General features: G+C 52.9%; 1 protein-coding gene across 1 annotated transcript in view; it reads right to left on the bottom strand.

Moving 5' to 3' along the window:
• LOC147095502 (nitric oxide synthase 1-like) overlaps positions 1 to 18,591 on the bottom strand; it is a 462,084-nt gene that overhangs the window by 389,694 nt on the left and 53,799 nt on the right. The window contains exons 3-6 of the mRNA XM_085974639.1: positions 9,434 to 9,582; positions 8,886 to 9,048; positions 7,344 to 7,435; positions 5,269 to 5,410 (exon numbers count right to left, since the gene is read on the bottom strand). Coding sequence (XP_085830765.1) covers positions 5,269 to 5,410; positions 7,344 to 7,435; positions 8,886 to 9,048; positions 9,434 to 9,582 — 546 coding nt within the window. The remainder of the gene's footprint in view (positions 1 to 5,268; positions 5,411 to 7,343; positions 7,436 to 8,885; positions 9,049 to 9,433; positions 9,583 to 18,591) is intronic.

The following is an 18,591-nucleotide window of genomic DNA, read 5'->3' as shown; positions in this document are numbered from 1 at the left end:
GAGGTGAGAAAAGAAGCAAAGTTCCTGAGATACAGTCGAAAGCATCCCGAGGCCCCAATCCCACTCACTCTGGGACCTGCTCTAGGCCCCAATCCCACTCACTCTGGGACCTGCTCTAGGCCCCAATCCCACTCACTCTGGGACCTGTTCTAGGCCCCAATCCCACTCATTCTGGGACCTGCTCTAGGCCCCAATCCCACTCACTCTGGGACCTGTTCTAGGCCCCAATCCCACTCATTCTGGGACCTGCTCTAGGCCCCAATCCCACTCACTCTGGGACATGCTCTAGGCCCCAATCCCACTCACTCTGGGACCTGTTCTAGGCCCCAATCCCACTCATTCTGGGACCTGCTCTAGGCCCCAATTCCACTCACTTTGGGACCTGCTGTAGGCCCCAGTCCCACTCACTCTGGGACCTGCACTCGGCCCCAATCCCACTCATTCTGGGACCTGTTCTAGGCCCCAATCCCAATCGCACTCACTCTGGGACCTGTTCTAGGCCCCAATCCCACTCACTCTGGGACCTGTTCTAGGCCCCAATCCCACTCATTCTGGGACCTGCTCTAGGCCCCAATCCCACTCACTCTGGGACCTGCTCTAGGCCCCAATCCCACTCACTCTGGGACCTGTTCTCGGCCCCAATCCCACTCATTCTGGGACCTGCTCTAGGCCCCAGTTCCACTCACTTTGGGACCTGTTCTAGGCCCCAATCCCACTCACTCTGGGACCTGCACTAGGCCCCAGTCCCACTCATTCTGGCACCTGCTCTAGGCCCCAATCCCAATCGCACTCACTCTGGGACCTGTTCTAGGCCCCAATCCCACTCACTCTGGGACCTGCTCCAGGCCCCAATCCCATTCGTTCTGGGACCTGCTCTAGGCCCCAATCCCACTCACTCTGGGATCTGCACTAGGCCCCAATCCCACTCTGGGACCTGTTCTGGGCCACAATCCTACTCACTCTGGGACCTGATCTAAGCCCCAATCCCAATCCCCCTCACTCTGGGACCTGCTCTAGTGCCCCAATCCCAATCACTCTGGGACCTGCTCTAGGCCCCATTCCCACTCACACTGGGACCTGCTCTGGGCCCCATTCCCACTCACTCTGGGACCTGCTCCCGGCCCCATTCCCACTCACTCTGGGACCTGCTCTCGGCCCCATTCCCACTCACACTGGGACCTGCTCTGGGCCCCATTCCCACTCACTCTGGGACCTACTCTGGGCCCCATTCCCATTCATTTTGGGACCTGCTCTAGGCCCCAATCGCACTCACTCTGGGACCTGCTCTAGGCCCCAAACCCAATCCCACTCATTCTCGGACCTGCTCTAGTGCCCCAATCCCACTCACTCTGGGACCTGCTCTGGGCTCCAATCCCACTCACTCTGGGACCTGCTCTAGGCCCCAATCCCACTCACTCTGGGAACTGATCTCGGCCCCATTCCCACTCAATCTCGGACCTTTTCTAGGGCCCAATCCCACTCACTCTGGGACCTGATCTCGGCCCCATTACCACTCAATCTCGGACCTGCTCTAGGCCCCATTCCCACTCACTCTGGGACCTACTCCAGGCCCCATTCACACTCACTCTGGGACCTGCTCTGGGCCCCATTCCCACTCACTCTGGGACCTGCTCTAAGCCCCATTCCCACTCACTCTGGGACCCGCTCTAGGCCCCATTCCCATTCACTCTGGGACCTGCTCTAGGCACCATTCCCACTCACTCTGGGATCTGCTCTAGGCCCTATTCCCACTCACTCTGGGACCTGCGCTTGAGTCCTTTCCCACTCACTCTGGGACCTGCTCTAGGCCCCATTCTCACTCACTCTGGGACCTGCTCAAGTCAATTCCCACTCACTCTAGTACTGCTCTAGACCCCATTCCCACTCACTCTGGGATCTGCTCTTGGCGCCATTCCCACTCAAACTAGGACCTGCTCTAGGCACCATTCCCACTCACTCTGGGACCTGCTCTAGCACCCCAATCCCACTCACTCTGGTACTTGCTCTAAGCCCCATTACCACTAACTCTGGGATCTGCTCTCGGCCCCATTCACACTCACTCTGCGACCTGCTCTAGGCCCTAATCCCAATCCCACTCACTCTGGGACCTGTTCTAGGCCCCAATCTCACTCACTCTGGGACCTGCTCTAGGCCCCAATCCCATTTATTCTGGGACCTGCTCTAGGCCCCAATCCCACTCACTCTGGGACCTGCACTAGACTACAATCCCACTCACTCTGGGACCTGCTCTAGAGCCCAATCCCATTCCCACTCACTCTGGGACCTGCTCTAGGCCCCATTCCGACTCACTCTGGGACCTGCTCATTCCACTCACTCTGGAACCTGCTCTAGGCCCCAATTCCCACTCACTCTGGGACCTGTTCTAGGCCCCAATACCACTCACTCTGGGACCTGCTCCCGGCCCCATTCCCACTCACTCTGGGACCTGCTCTGGGCCCCATTCCCACTCACTCTGGGACCTGCTCCTGGCCCCATTCCCATTCACTCTGGGACCTGCTCTGGGCACCATTCCCACTCACTCTGGGACCTGCTCCCGGCCCCATTCCCATTCACTCTGGGACCTGCTCTAGGCCTCATTCCCACTCAATGTTGGACCTGCTCTCGGCTCATTCCCACTCAATCTCGGACCTGCTCATGGCCCCATTTCCACTCACTCTGGGATCTGCTCTAGGCCCCATTCCCACTCACTCTGGGACCTGCTCTAGGCCCCATTCCCACTCACTCTGGGATCTGCTCTAGGCCTCATTGCCACTCACTCTGGGACCTGCTCTATGCCCCATTCCCACTAACTCTGGGACCAGTTCTAGGCCCCAATCCCACTCATTCTGGGTCCTGCTCTAGGCCCCAATTCCACTCACTTTGTGATGTGCTCTAGGCCCCAATCCCACTCACTCTGGGACCTGCACTAGGCCCCAATCCCACTCATTCTGGCACCTGCTCTAGGCCCCAATCCCAATCGCACTCACTCTGGGACCTGTTCTAGGCCCCAATCCCACTCACTCTGGGACCTGCTCTAGGCCCCAGTCCCATTCGTTCTGGGACCTGATCTAGGCCCCAATCCCACTCACTCTGGGATCTGCACTAGGCCCCAATCCCACTCTGGGACCTGTTCTAGGCCACAATCCTACTCACTCTGGGACCTGCTCTGGGCCCCAATCCCACTCACTCTGGGACCTGCTCTAGTCCCCAATCCCAATCCCACTCACTCTGGGACCTGCTCTAGTGCCCCAATCCCACTCACTCTGGGACCTGCTCTAGGCCCCATTCCCACTCACACTGGGACCTGCTCTGGGCCCCATTTCCACTCACTCTGGGACCTACTCTGGGCCCCATTTCCATTCATTTTGGGACCTGCTCTAGGCCCCAATCGCACTCACTCTGTGACCTGCTCTAGGCCCCAATCCCACTCACTCTAGGACCTGCACTAGGCCCCAATCCCACTCACACTGGGACCTGCTCTGGGCCCCAATCCCACTCCCACTCACTCTGGGACCTGCTCTAGTGCCCCAATCCCACTCACTCTGGGACCTGCTCTGGGCCCCAATCCCACTCACTCTGGGATCTGCTCTAGGCCCCATTCCCACTCACTCTGGGGCCTGCTCTAGGCCCCAATCCCACTCACTCTGGGACCTGATCTCGGCCCCATTCCCACTCAATCTCGGACCTGTTCTAGGCCCCAATCCCACTCACTCTGGGACCTGATCTCGGCCCCATTCCCACTCAATCAGGACCTGTTCTAGGCCCCATTCCCACTCACTCTGGGACCTGATCTCAGCCCCATTCCCACTCAATCTCGGACCTACTCCAGACCCCATTCCCACTCACTCTGGGACCTGCTCTGGGCCCCATTCCCACTCACTCTGGGACCTGCTCTAAGCCCCATTCCCACTCACTCTGGGACCTGCTCTAGGCCCCATTCCCATTCACTCTGGGACCTGCTCTAGGCACCATTCCCACTCACTCTGGGATCTGCTCTAGGCCCTATTCCCACTCACTCTGGGATCTGCTCTAGGCCCTATTCCCACTCACTCTGGGACCTGCGCTTGAGTCCTTTCCCACTCACTCTGGGACCTGCTGTAGGCCCCATTCCCACTCACTCTGGGACCTGCTCAAGTCAATTCCCGCTCACTCTAGTACCTGCTCTAGATCCCATTCCCACTCACTCTGGGATCTGCTCTTGGCGCCATTCCCACTCAAACTAGGACCTGCTCTAGGCACCATTCCCACTCACTCTGGGACCTGCTCTAGCACCCCAATCCCACTCACTCTGGGACTTGCTCTAGGCCCCAATTCCCACTCACTCTGGGACCTGTTCTAGGCCCCAACACCACTCACTCTGGGACCTGCTCTAGGCCCCATTCCCAATCCCACTCACTCTGGGACCTGCTCCCGGCCCCATTCCCACTCACTCTGGGACCTGCTCCCGGCCCCATTCCCACTCACTCTGGGACCTGCTCTGGGCCCCATTCCCACTCACTATGGGACCTGCTCCCGGCCCCATTCTCATTCACTCTGGGACCTGCTCTAGGCCCCATTCCCATTCACTCTGGGACCTGCTCTAGGCCCCATTCCCACTCACTCTGGGACCTGCTCTAGGCCCCATTCCCACTCACTCTGGGACCTACTCCAGGCCCCATTCCCACTCACTCTGGAACCTGCTCTAGGCCTCATTCACACTCACTCTGGCACCTGCTCTAGGCCCAATTCCCACTCACTCTGGGACCTGCTCTAGGCCCCATTCCCACTCACTCTGGGACCTGCTCGAGGCCCCATTCCCACTCAATGTTGGACCTGCTCTCGGCTCATTCCCACTCAATCTTGGACCTGCTCGTGGCCCCATTTCCACTCACTCTGGGATCTGCTCTAGGCCCCATTCCCACTCACTCTGGGACCTGCTCTAGGCCCCATTCCCACTCACTCTGGGATCTGCTCTAGGCCCCATTCCCACTCACTCTGGGACCTGCTCTAGGCCCCATTCCCACTCACTCTGGGATCTGCTCTAGGCCCCATTCCCACTCACTCTGGGACCTGCTCTATGCCCCATTCCCACTCACTCTAGGACCTACTCTAGGCCCGATGCCCACTTACTCTGAGACATGCTCTGGGTCCCATTCCCATGTGCACTGGTGGACTAGAATTACCCATCATTCGAATCACATTTGAAGCATTTTAGAATGTATGTGCCGGTCGGCTTTTGAATCAAAAGGCCGGGAACCGCAGGAAGTGATCTTTATCAAAGGCCAGTACCTCAGTGAATTCGACATTAGCACGATCTCCCAGGACTGTGCCATCTTCCTGAGCGAACCCTGCATACCGAATGTACTGACTGTTCCACACACGGAAATCACTCGTCACCTCTGACCTCTGAGGGAAGATGGTAATGGCAGATCTACAAGAGAGATTAAAATACAGACTGCATCAGCAAATGGCAAGGAGAGCCTGGAGAGAACTCTGTATTGTACCTATCCTGAGAGTGCTTGCTGCTGACACTGGGTATAAAGTGGGGGTACACTGTCAGAGTAATGTAGTGGGAGCTCTGTATTGTACCTGCCCTGAGAGTACTCAATGCTGACAGTTGGTATAAAGTGGGGGTACACTGTCGTGGTAATATAGAGGGAGCTCTGTATTGTACCTGCCCTGGGAGTGCTGGGTGTTGACACTGGGTATAAAATGGGGGTCCACTGTCAGGGTAGTGTAGTTGGAACTCTGTATTGTACCTGCCCTGGGAGTGCTCGGTGTTGACACTGGGTATAAGTAGGGGTACACTGTCAGGGTATGTAAAGGGAGCTGTGTATTGTACCTGCCCTGCGAGTGCTCAATGCTGACACTGGGTGTAAAGTGGGGATACACTGGCAGGGTAATGTAGAAGGAGCTCTGTATTGTACCTGCCCTGGGAGTGCTCGGTGTTGACACTGGGTATAAAGTGGGGGTCCACTGTCAGGGTAGTGTAGTTGGAACTCTGTATTATACCTGCCCTGGGAGCGCTCGATGTTGACACTGGGTATAAAGTGGGGGTCCACTGTCAGGGTAGTATAGTTGGAACTCTGTATTGTACCTGCCCTGGGAGTGCTCGATGTTGACACTGGGTATAAAGTGGGGGTACACTGTTAGGGTAGTGTAGAGGGAGCTCTGTATTGTACCTGCCTTGGGAGTGCTCGATGTTGACACTGGGTATAAAGTGGGGGTACACTGTCAGTGTAGTGTAGAGGGAGCTCTGTATTGTACCTGCCCTACGAGTGCTTGCTGTTGACACTGGGAATAAAGTGGGGGTGCACTGTCAGGGTATGTAGAGGGAGCTGTGTATTGTACCTGCCCTGGGAGCGCTCAATGCTGACACTGGGTATAAAGTGGGGTTACACTGTCAGGGTAAAGTAGAGAGAAATAAAAACAGAAAATGCTGGAAATAATCAGCAGGTCAGGCAGCATCTGTGGAGAGAGAAACAGAGTTAATGTTTCAGGTCGATGACCCTTCGTCAGAAATAATGTAGAAGGAGCTCTGTATTGTACCTGCCCTGGGAGTGCTCGATGCTGAAACTGGGTGTAAAGTGGGGAAACACTGGCAGGGTAATGTAAAGGGAGCTCTGTATTGTACCTGCCCTGGGAGTGCTCAATGCTGACACTGGGTATAAAGAGGGGGTACACTGTCAGGGAATGCAGAGGGAGCTCTGTATTGTACCTGCCCTGGGAGTGCTCAATGCTGACACTGGGTATAAAGAGGGGGTACACTGTTAGGGAATGCAGAGGGAGCTCTGTATTGTACCTGCCCTGGGAGTGCTCAATGCTGAAACTGGGTGTAAAGTGGGGATACACTGGCAGGGTAATGTAGAGGGTGCTCTGTATTGTACATACCCTGGGAGTGCTCGATGCTGACACTGGGTATAAAGTGGGGGTGCACTGTCAGGGAATGCAGAGGGAGCTCTGTATTGTACCTGCCCTGGGAGTGCTCAATGCTGAAACTGGGTGTAAAGTGGGGAAACACTGGCAGGGTAATGTAAAGGGAGCTGTGTATTGTACATACCCTGGGAGTGCTCAATGCTGACACTAGGTGTAAAGTGGGGATACACTGGCAGGGTAATGTAGAGGGTGCTCTGTATTGTACATACCCTGGGAGTGCTCGATGCTGACACTGGGTATAAAGTGGGGGTACACTGGCAGGGTAACGTAGAGGGAGCTCTGTATTGTACATACCCTGGGAGTGCTCGATGCTGACACTGGGTATAAAGTGGGGGTACACTGTCAGGGTAACGTAGAGGGAGCTCTGTATTGTACCTGGGAGCGTTCGATGTTGGCACTGAGTAATGAAGAGGGAGCTCCCTCGTTACCTGATATTCCCCTTGTTGGTTGAATACTTGATGTGATTACAGATGTAGTTGAACATTTCCTCGACCGTACTGCAGTCCCGAGCATCAAAGAACTGTCAGCAGAGAATAAAAACCGTGAGAAATCTCAGTAACAATGAGAGCGAGAGATGGAGAAACAGAGAGAAAGAGGGAGAGAGAGAGATAGTGAGAAAGAGGGAGAGAGAGAGATAGTGAGACAGAGAGAGAGAGAGAGACACACACAAAGAGAAAGCGATACAGAGAGAGAGAGAAAGACAGAGAGAGAGAGAGAGAGAGTCATATAGAGAGAGGGACAGAGAGAAGGGAGAGATACAGAGAGAATGAGACAGAGAGAAAGAGAGATCTCATTGAAACTTATAAAATTCTAACAGGACTAGACAGACTAGATGCAGGAAGTATGTTCCCGATGGCAGGGGAGTCCACAACAAGGGGTCACAGTCTAAGGATAAGGGGGTAAGCCATTTAGGATTGAGATGAGGAGGAATTTCTTCACCCAGAGAGTGGTGAACCTGTGGAATTCTCGACCACACAGGGCGGTGGAGGCCAATTCATTAAATATATTCAAGAAGGAGTTAGATATATTTCTAAGGCTAAAGGGATCAAGGGATATGGGGAGAAAGCAGGGACAGGGTACTGAATTTGGATGATCAGCCATGATCTCATTAAATAGCGGAACAGGCTTGAGGGGCCGAATGGCCTACTCCTGCTCCTATCTTCTATGTTTTAAGAGAGAGACAGAGAGATAAGTATTATTTAACAAAGGAGCGAGAGAAGCGAGGAAATTATAGACCTGTTAGACTAACATCTGATGTGGGGATGTTATAGGAATCTATAATTAAGGAGTGACTGAGCACTTAGAGAAACATGAGCTGATTAGAGAGAGCCAACAAGCATTTGTAAAGTTGTGGTCATGTCTAATGAACCGAATTGAATGTTTCAGCCGTTTTGCTATCGCTGCCTGTGATTTTATCCTGACTGTCCCTTAGTGGCCCTTTTCCCATCCCAACTTTCCACTTTTATTGATGTGCCTGTAGAATATCTTACGATTTTGTTTTATGTTCCTTGATAATTTAATTTCATAGTTCCTCTTTGCCTTCCTAATTATTTTTTCGGCTTCTCTCTTAATCTCTTTGTATTCTCCCTTGCAATGCTCTCCCCTGCAGCCGATGTACTTAGCGTATGCCTCTTTCCTTACGCTCAATTTTCCCCTTATGTCTTTATTCATTAGAGAGAGGTGGAGAAAGAGAGAGACAGACCAAGAGAGACAGAGAGATAGAGAGAAAGAGACAGACAGAAAGATAGAGAGAAAGAGAGAAAGAATGACAGAGAGAGAGACAGAGTGAGACAGAATGAGAGAGACAGAGAGAATCAGAGAGTCAGAGAGAAACACAAAGATAGAGATACAGAGATAGAGAGACAGAGAGAGAGAGATAAAGAGAGAGAGAAAGAGAGGAAGAGAGAGAGAGAGACAGAGAGAGAGACAGAGACGGGGGAGAGAATGGTGAGAGGACTCCTTGCTCTGACCTGTAAGCGGGTCCACTGGATTCGGCCGACACAGCGCGCTGCGTTCCGCCAGGCTTGCTTTGCTCCAAAGATCAGCTCGTTCTGGGTCAGCTGGTAGGTGCCGGTCGTCTCCACCTCCATCGCCACCTCTGCCAGGCGCTGGATGTGGGCTGGGGTCTGTGCCCTGTGAGAGGGGACAGGAGGGAGCAGCTCAGTCAATGCACAACCCATCGGGGGCGGGGGCTTAAATACCTCGGAAACCCTCAACCCCACACCGCCAAAATTCTCCATCCCGCTCCAAAAGCTCCCTCCCGCTCCCTGCACACACTCTCCCACTGCACCATCTCCCCAATCCGCCAAAACTCCCCCCACAACACTCCCTGAACCCCATCGATCCTGACCCTGGAACTCTAACCCCTGAACTTACAGAATCCTGAAAACTGAACCCCTGGAACAAGGACCCCTGAACCCCTGGAAGAATGACACCTGGAACAAAGACCCCTGAACCCCTGGAACGATGACCCCTGAACCCCAGGAACCCTGAGCCCTGACCCCCTGGATTGCTGCACCTTTTCATGGCAGAGTAGTACTGGTTGAGGAAGTCTGTCGATCGCAGCAGGAGTTGTTCCATGGACCGGGGTTCACCTTCTGGTTTACTCACGAGCTCTTTGGGGAACATGATGGAGCCGAGACACCTGGTCTCCGAGCAAGGGGTTTTCTGAGTGAAAGCAGATTAGAACAGACGGTCACGAACCAAACACTCTCACCGTTCAATGATTCGCACCAACAATAACAGGCAGCAATAGATTATCTTCTCCCTATATCCCTCACCCTTCACCTTCTCCCTATATCCCTCACCCTTCACCTTCTCCCTATATCACTCACGCTTCACCTCCCTATATCCCTCACCCTTCACCTTCTCCCTATATCTCTCACCTTTCACCTTCTCCCTATATCCCTCACCCTTCACCTTCTCCCTATATCCCTCACCCTTCACCTTCTCCCTATATCCCTCACCCTTCACCTCCTCCCTAAATCACTCACCCTTCACCTTCTCCCTATATCCCTCACCTTTCACCTTCTCCCTATATCCCTCACCTTTCACCTTCTCCCTATATCGCTCACCCTTCACCTTCTCCCTATATCCCTCACCCTTCACCTTCTCCCTATATCCCTCACCCTTCACCTTCTCCCTGTATCCCTCACCCTTCACCTTCTCCCTATATCCCTCACCCTTCACCTTCTCCCTATATCCCTCACCCTTCACGTTCTCCCTGTATCCCTCACCCTTCACGTTCTCCCTGTATCCCTCACCCTTCTCCTCCCTTTATCCCTCACCCTTCACGTTCTCCCGGTATCCCTCACCCTTCACGTTCTCCCTGTATCCCTCACCCTTCTCCTCCCTTTATCCCTCACCCTTCACCATCTCCCTATAGCCCTCACCCTTCACCTTCTCCCTATATCCCTCACCCTTCACCTTCTCCCTATATCCCTCACCTTTCACCTTCTCCCTATAGCTCACCCTTCACCTTCTCCCTATATCCCTCACCCTTCACCTTCTCCCTATATCCCTCACCCTTCACCTTCTCCCTATATCCCTCACCCTTCACCTTCTCCCTATATCCCTCACGTTTCACCTCCTGCCTATATCCCTCACCCTTCACCTTCTCCCTATATCCCTCACCCTTCACCTTCTCCCTATATCCCTCACCCTTCACATTCTCCCTATATCCCTCAACCTTCACCATCTCCCTATATCCCTCACCCTTCACCTTCTCCCTATATCCCTCACCCTTCTCCTCCCTATATCCCTCAACCTTCACCTTCTCCCTATATCCCTCACCCTTCACCTTCTCCCTATATCCCTCAGCCTTCACCTTCTCCCTATATCCCTCACCCTTCACCTTCTCCCTATATCCCTCACCCTTCACCTTCTCCCTATATCCCTCACCCTTCACCTTCTCCCTATATCCCTCACCCTTCACCTTCCCCCTATATCCCTCACCCTTCACCTTCTCCCTATATCCCTCACCCTTCACATTCTCCCTATATCCCTCACCCTTCACGTTCTCCCTATATCCCTCACCCTTCACCTTCTCCCTATATCCCTAACCCTTCACCGTCTCCCTATATCCCTCACCCTTCACCTTCTCCCTATATCCCTCACCCTTCCCCTCCCTATATCCCTTATCCTTCATCTTCTCCCTATATCGCTCACCCTTCACCTCCCTATATCCCTCACCCTTCACCTTCTCCCTATATCGCTCACCCTTCACCTCCCTCTATCCCTCATCCTTCACCTTCTCCCTATATCGCTCACCCTTCACCTCCCTATATCCCTCACCCTTCACCTTCTCCCTATATCGCTCACCCTTCACCTTCTCCCTATATCCCTCACCCTTCACCTTCTCCCTATATCCCTCACCCTTCACCTTCTCCCTATATCCCTCACCCTTCACCTTCTCCCTATATCCCTCACCCTTCACCTCCTCCCTAAATCACTCACCCTTCACCTTCTCCCTATACCCCTCACCCTTCACCTTCTCCCTATATCCCTCACCTTTCACCTTCTCCCTATATCCCTCACCCTTCACCTTCTCCCTATATCCCTCACCCTTCACATTCTCCCTATATGCCTCACCTTTCACCTTCTCCCTATATCCCTCACCCTTCACCTTCTCCCTATATCCCTCACCCTTCACCTTCTCCCTATAGCCCTCACCCTTCACCTTCTCCCTATATCCCTCACCCTTCACCTTCTCCCTATATCCCTCACCCTTCACCTTTTCCCTATATCCCTCACCCTTCACCTTCTCCCTATATCCCTCACCCTTCACCTTCTCCCTATATCCCTCACCCTTCACCTTCTCCCTATATCCCTCACCCTTCACGTTCTCCCTGTATCCCTCACCCTTCACCTTCTCCCTATATCCCTCACCCTTCACCTTCTCCCTATATCCCTCACCCTTCACCTTCTCCCTATATCCCTCACCCTTCACATTCTCCCTATATCCCTCATCCTTCACCTTCTCCCTATATCGCTCACCCTTCACCTCCCTATATCCGTCACCCTTCACCTTCTGCCTATATCCCTCACCCTTCACATTCTCCCTATATCCCTCATCCTTCTCCTCCCTATATCCCTCACCCTTCACATTCTCCCTATATCCCTCACCCTTCACCTTCTCCCTATATCCCTCATCCTTCTCCTCCCTATATCCCTCACCCTTCACCTTCTCCCTAAATCCCTCACCCTTCACCTTCTCCCTATATCCCTCACCCTTCACCTTCTCCCTATATCCCTCACCCTTCACCTCCTCCCTAAATCACTCACCCTTCACCTTCTCCCTATATCCCTCACCCTTCACCTTCTCCCTATATCCCTCACCCTTCACCTTCTCCCTATATCCCTCACCCTTCACCTTCTCCCTATATCCCTCACCCTTCACCTTCTCCCTATATCCCTCACCCTTCACCTCCTCCCTTAATCACTCACCCTTCACCATCTCCCTATATCCCTCACCCTCCTCCTTCTCCCTATATCCCTCACCCTTCACCTTCTCCCTATATCGCTCACCCTTCACCTCCCTATATCCCTCACCCTTCACCTTCTCTCTATATCGCTCACCCTTCACCTACCTATATCCCTCATCCTTCACCTTCTCCCTATATCGCTAACCCTTCACCTTCTCCCTATATCCCTCACCCTTCACCTTCTCCCTATATCCCTCACCCTTCACCTTCTCCCTATATCCTTCACCCTTCACCTCCTCCCTAAATCACTCACCCTTCACCTTCTCCCTATATCCCTCACCCTTCACCTTCTCCCTATATCCCTCACCTTTCACCTTCTCCCTATATCCCTCACCCTTCACCTTCTCCCTATATCCCTCACCATTCACCTTCTCCCTATATCCCTCACCCTTCACATTCTCCCTATATTCCTCACCATTCACCTTCTCGCTATATCCCTCACCCTTCACCTTCTCCCTATATCCCTCACCCTTTACCTTCTCCCTATATCCCTCACCCTTCACCTTTTCCCTATATCCCTCACCCTTCACCTTCTCCCTATACCCCTCACCCTTCACCTTCTCCCTATATCCCTCACCCTTCACCTTCTCCCTATATCCCTCACCCTTCACCTTCTCCCTATATCCCTCACCCTTCATGTTCTCCCTGTATCCCTCACACTTCACGTTCTTCCTGTATCCCTCACCCTTCACCATCTCCCTATATCCCTCACCCTTCACCTTCTCCCTATATCCCTCACCCTTCACCTTCTCCCTATATCCCTCACCCTTCACATTCTCCCTATATCCCTCAACCTTCACGTTCTCCCTATATCCCTCACCCTTCTCCTCCCTTTATCCCTCACCCTTCACGTTCTCCCTGTATCCCTCACCCTTCACATTCTCCCTGTATCCCTCACCCTTCACCATCTCCCTATATCCCTCAACCTTCACTTTCTCCCTATATCCCTCACCCTTCACCTTCTCCCTATATCCCTCACCCTTCTCCTCCCTTTATCCCTCATTCTTCATCTTCTCCCTATATCCCTCACCCTTCACCATCTCCCTATAGCCCTCACCCTTCACCTTCTCCCTATATCCCTCACCCTTCACCTTCTCCCTATATCCCTCCCCCTCACCTTCTCCCTATGTCCCTCACCCTTCACCTTCTCCCTATAGCCCTCACCCTTCACCTTCTCCCTATATCCCTCACCCTTCACCTTCTCCCTATATCCCTCACCCTTCACCTTCTCCCTATAGCCCTCACCCTTCACCTTCTCCCTATATCCCTCACCCTTCACCTTCTCCCTATATCCCTCACCCTTCACCTTTTCCCTATATCCCTCACCCTTCACCTTCTCCCTATATCCCTCACCCTTCACCTTCTCCCTATATCCCTCACCCTTCACCTTCTCCCTATATCCCTCACCCTTCACGTTCTCCCTGTATCCCTCACCCTTCACCTTCTCCCTATATCCCTCACCCTTCACCTTCTCCCTATATCCCTCACCCTTCACCTTCTCCCTATATCCCTCACCCTTCACATTCTCCCTATATCCCTCATCCTTCACCTTCTCCCTATATCGCTCACCCTTCACCTCCCTATATCCGTCACCCTTCACCTTCTGCCTATATCCCTCACCCTTCACATTCTCCCTATATCCCTCATCCTTCTCCTCCCTATATCCCTCACCCTTCACATTCTCCCTATATCCCTCACCCTTCACCTTCTCCCTATATCCCTCATCCTTCTCCTCCCTATATCCCTCACCCTTCACCTTCTCCCTAAATCCCTCACCCTTCACCTTCTCCCTATATCCCTCACCCTTCACCTTCTCCCTATATCCCTCACCCTTCACCTCCTCCCTAAATCACTCACCCTTCACCTTCTCCCTATATCCCTCACCCTTCACCTTCTCCCTATATCCCTCACCCTTCACCTTCTCCCTATATCCCTCACCCTTCACCTTCTCCCTATATCCCTCACCCTTCACCTTCTCCCTATATCCCTCACCCTTCACCTCCTCCCTTAATCACTCACCCTTCACCATCTCCCTATATCCCTCACCCTCCTCCTTCTCCCTATATCCCTCACCCTTCACCTTCTCCCTATATCGCTCACCCTTCACCTCCCTATATCCCTCACCCTTCACCTTCTCTCTATATCGCTCACCCTTCACCTCCCTATATCCCTCATCCTTCACCTTCTCCCTATATCGCTAACCCTTCACCTTCTCCCTATATCCCTCACCCTTCACCTTCTCCCTATATCCCTCACCCTTCACCTTCTCCCTATATCCTTCACCCTTCACCTCCTCCCTAAATCACTCACCCTTCACCTTCTCCCTATATCCCTCACCCTTCACCTTCTCCCTATATCCCTCACCTTTCACCTTCTCCCTATATCCCTCACCCTTCACCTTCTCCCTATATCCCTCACCATTCACCTTCTCCCTATATCCCTCACCCTTCACATTCTCCCTATATTCCTCACCATTCACCTTCTCGCTATATCCCTCACCCTTCACCTTCTCCCTATATCCCTCACCCTTTACCTTCTCCCTATATCCCTCACCCTTCACCTTTTCCCTATATCCCTCACCCTTCACCTTCTCCCTATACCCCTCACCCTTCACCTTCTCCCTATATCCCTCACCCTTCACCTTCTCCCTATATCCCTCACCCTTCACCTTCTCCCTATATCCCTCACCCTTCATGTTCTCCCTGTATCCCTCACACTTCACGTTCTTCCTCTATCCCTCACCCTTCACCATCTCCCTATATCCCTCACCCTTCACCTTCTCCCTATATCCCTCACCCTTCACCTTCTCCCTATATCCCTCACCCTTCACATTCTCCCTATATCCCTCAACCTTCACGTTCTCCCTATATCCCTCACCCTTCTCCTCCCTTTATCCCTCACCCTTCACGTTCTCCCTGTATCCCTCACCCTTCACATTCTCCCTGTATCCCTCACCCTTCACCATCTCCCTATATCCCTCAACCTTCACTTTCTCCCTATATCCCTCACCCTTCACCTTCTCCCTATATCCCTCACCCTTCTCCTCCCTTTATCCCTCATTCTTCATCTTCTCCCTATATCCCTCACCCTTCACCATCTCCCTATAGCCCTCACCCTTCACCTTCTCCCTATATCCCTCACCCTTCACCTTCTCCCTATATCCCTCCCCCTCACCTTCTCCCTATGTCCCTCACCCTTCACCTTCTCCCTATATCCCTCACCCTTCACCTTCTCCCTATATCCCTCACCCTTCACCTTCTCCCTATATCCCTCACCCTTCACCTCCCTATATCCCTCACCCTTCACCTTCTCCCTATATCCCTCACCCTTCACCTTCTCCCTATATCCCTCACCCTTCCCCTCCCTATATCCCTCATCCTTCACCTTCTCCCTATATCGCTCACCCTTCACCTCCCTATATCCCTCACCCTTCACCTTCTCCCTATATCGCTCACCCTTCACCTCCCTATATCCCTCACCCTTCACCTTCTCCTTATATCGATCACCCTTCACCTCCCTATATCCCTCACGCTTCAGCTTCTCCCTATATCCCTCAACCTTCACCTTCTCCCTATATCCCTCACCCTTCACCTCCCTATATCCCTCACCCTTCTCCTCCCTTTATCCCTCACCCTTCACGTTCTCCCTGTATCCCTCACCCTTCACGTTCTCCCTGTATCCCTCAGCCTTCACCATCTCCCTATATCCCTCAACCTTCACCTTCTCCCTATATCCCTCACCCTTCACCTTCTCCCTATATCCCTCACCCTTCTCCTCCCTTTATCCCTCATTCTTCATCTTCTCCCTATATCCCTCACCCTTCACCATCTCCCTATAGCACTCACCCTTCACCTTCTCCCTATATCCCTCACCCTTCACCTTCTCCCTATATCCCTCACCCTTCACCTTCTCCCTATGTCCCTCACCCTTCACCTTCTCCCTATATCCCTCACCCTTCACCTTCTCCCTACATCCCTCACCCTTCACGTTCTCCGTGTATCCCTCACCCTTCACGTTCTCCCTGTATCCCTCACCCTTCACCATCTCCCTTTATCCCTCAACCTTCACCTTCTCCCTATATCCCTCACCCTTCTCCTCCCTTTATCCCTCATTCTTCATCTTCTCGCTATATCCCTCACCCTTCACCATCTCCCTATATTCCTCACCCTTCACCTTCTCCCTATATCCCTCACCCTTCACCTTCTCCCTATATCCCTCACCCTTCACCTTCTCCCTATATCCCTCACCCTTCACCTTCTCCCTATATCCCTCACCCGTTACATTCTCCCTATATCCCTCATCCTTCACCTTCTCCCTATATCGCTCACCCTTCACCTCCCTATATCCCTCTCCCTTCACCTTCTCCCTACATCCCTCACCCTTCACCTTCGCCCTATATCCCTCACCCTTCACCATCTCCCTATAGCCCTCACCCTTCACCTTCTCCCTATATCCCTCACCCTTCACCTTCTCCCTATATCCCTCACCCTTCACCTTCTCCCTATATCCCTCACCCTTCCCCTTCTCCCTATATCCCTCACCCTTCACCTTCTCCCAATATCCCTCACCCTTCACCTTCTCCCTATATCCCTCACCCTTCACCTTCTCCCTGTATCCCTCACCCTTCACATTCTCCCTATATCCCTCAACCTTCACCTTCTCCCTATATCCCTCAGCCTTCACCTTCTCCCTTTGTCCCTCATCCTTCTCCCCACTATATCCCTCACCCTTCACCTTCTCCCTATATCCCTCACCCTTCACCTTCTCCCTATATCCCTCACCCTTCACCTTCTCCCTATATCCCTCACCCTTCACCTTCTCCCTATATCCCTCACCCTTCACCTTCTCCCTAAATCCCTCACCCTTCACCTTCTCCCTATATCCCTCACCCTTCACCTCCTCCCTAAATCACTCACCCTTCACCTTCTCCCTATATCCCTCACCCTTCACCTTCTCCCTATATCCCTCACCCTTCACCTTCTCCCTATATCCCTCACCCTTCACCTTCTCCCTATATCCCTCACCCGTCACCTTCTCCCTATATCCCTCACCCTTCACCTCCTCCCTAAATCACTCACCCTTCACCGTCTCCCTATATCCCTCACCCTCCACCTTCTCCCTATATCCCTCACCCTTCACCTTCTCCCTATATCCCTCACCCTTCACCTTCTCCCTATATCCCTCACCCTTCACATTCTCCCTATATCCCTCACCCTTCACGTTCTCCCTATATCCCTCGCCGTTCACCTTCTCCCTGTATCCCTCACCCTTCACCTTCTCCCTATATCCCTCACCCTTCACCTTTTCCCCATATCCCTCACCCTTCATCTTTTCCCTATATCCCTCACCCTTCACCTTCTCCCTATATCCCTCACCCTTCACCTTCTCCCTATATCCCTCACCCTTCACCTTCTCCCAATATCCCTCACCCTTCACCTTCTCCCGATATCCCTGACCCTTCACGTTCTCCCTGTATCCCTCACCCTTCACCATCTCCCTATATCCCTCAACCTTCACCTTTTCCCAATATCCCTCACCCTTCACCTTCTCCCTATATCCCTCACCCTTCACATTCTCCCTATATCCCTCAACCTTCACCTTCTCCCTATATCCCTCACCCTTCACCTCCCTATATCCCTCACCCTTCTCCTTCCTTTATCCCTCACCCTTCACGTTCTCCCTGTATCCCTCACCCTTCACCATCTCCCTATATCCCTCAACCTTCACCTTCTCCCTATATCCCTCACCCTTCACCTTCTCCCTATATCCCTCACCCTTCATCTTCTCCCTATATCCCTCACCCTTCACCTTCTCCCTATATCCCTCACCCTTCTCCTTCTCCCTATATCCCTCACCCTTCACCTTCTCCCTATATCCCTCACCCTTCACCTTCTCCCTATATCCCTCACCCGTCACCTTCTCCCTATATCCCTCACCCTTCACCTCCTCCCTAAATCACTCACCCTTCACCGTCTCCCTATATCCCTCACCCTCCACCTTCTCCCTATATCCCTCACCCTTCACCTTCTCCCTATATCCCTCACCCTTCACCTTCTCCCTATATCCCTCACCCTTCACATTCTCCCTATATCCCTCACCCTTCACGTTCTCCCTATATCCCTCGCCGTTCACCTTCTCCCTGTATCCCTCACCCTTCACCTTCTCCCTATATCCCTCACCCTTCACCTTTTCC

Source organism: Somniosus microcephalus, unplaced genomic scaffold (genome assembly GCF_052327205.1).
Source record: "Somniosus microcephalus isolate GS21.2 unplaced genomic scaffold, FLI_Smic_1.0 unresolved_chr1, whole genome shotgun sequence".
NCBI classification, from domain to species: Eukaryota; Metazoa; Chordata; class Chondrichthyes; order Squaliformes; family Somniosidae; genus Somniosus; species Somniosus microcephalus.
This window is presented reverse-complemented; position numbering and strand designations above follow the sequence as displayed.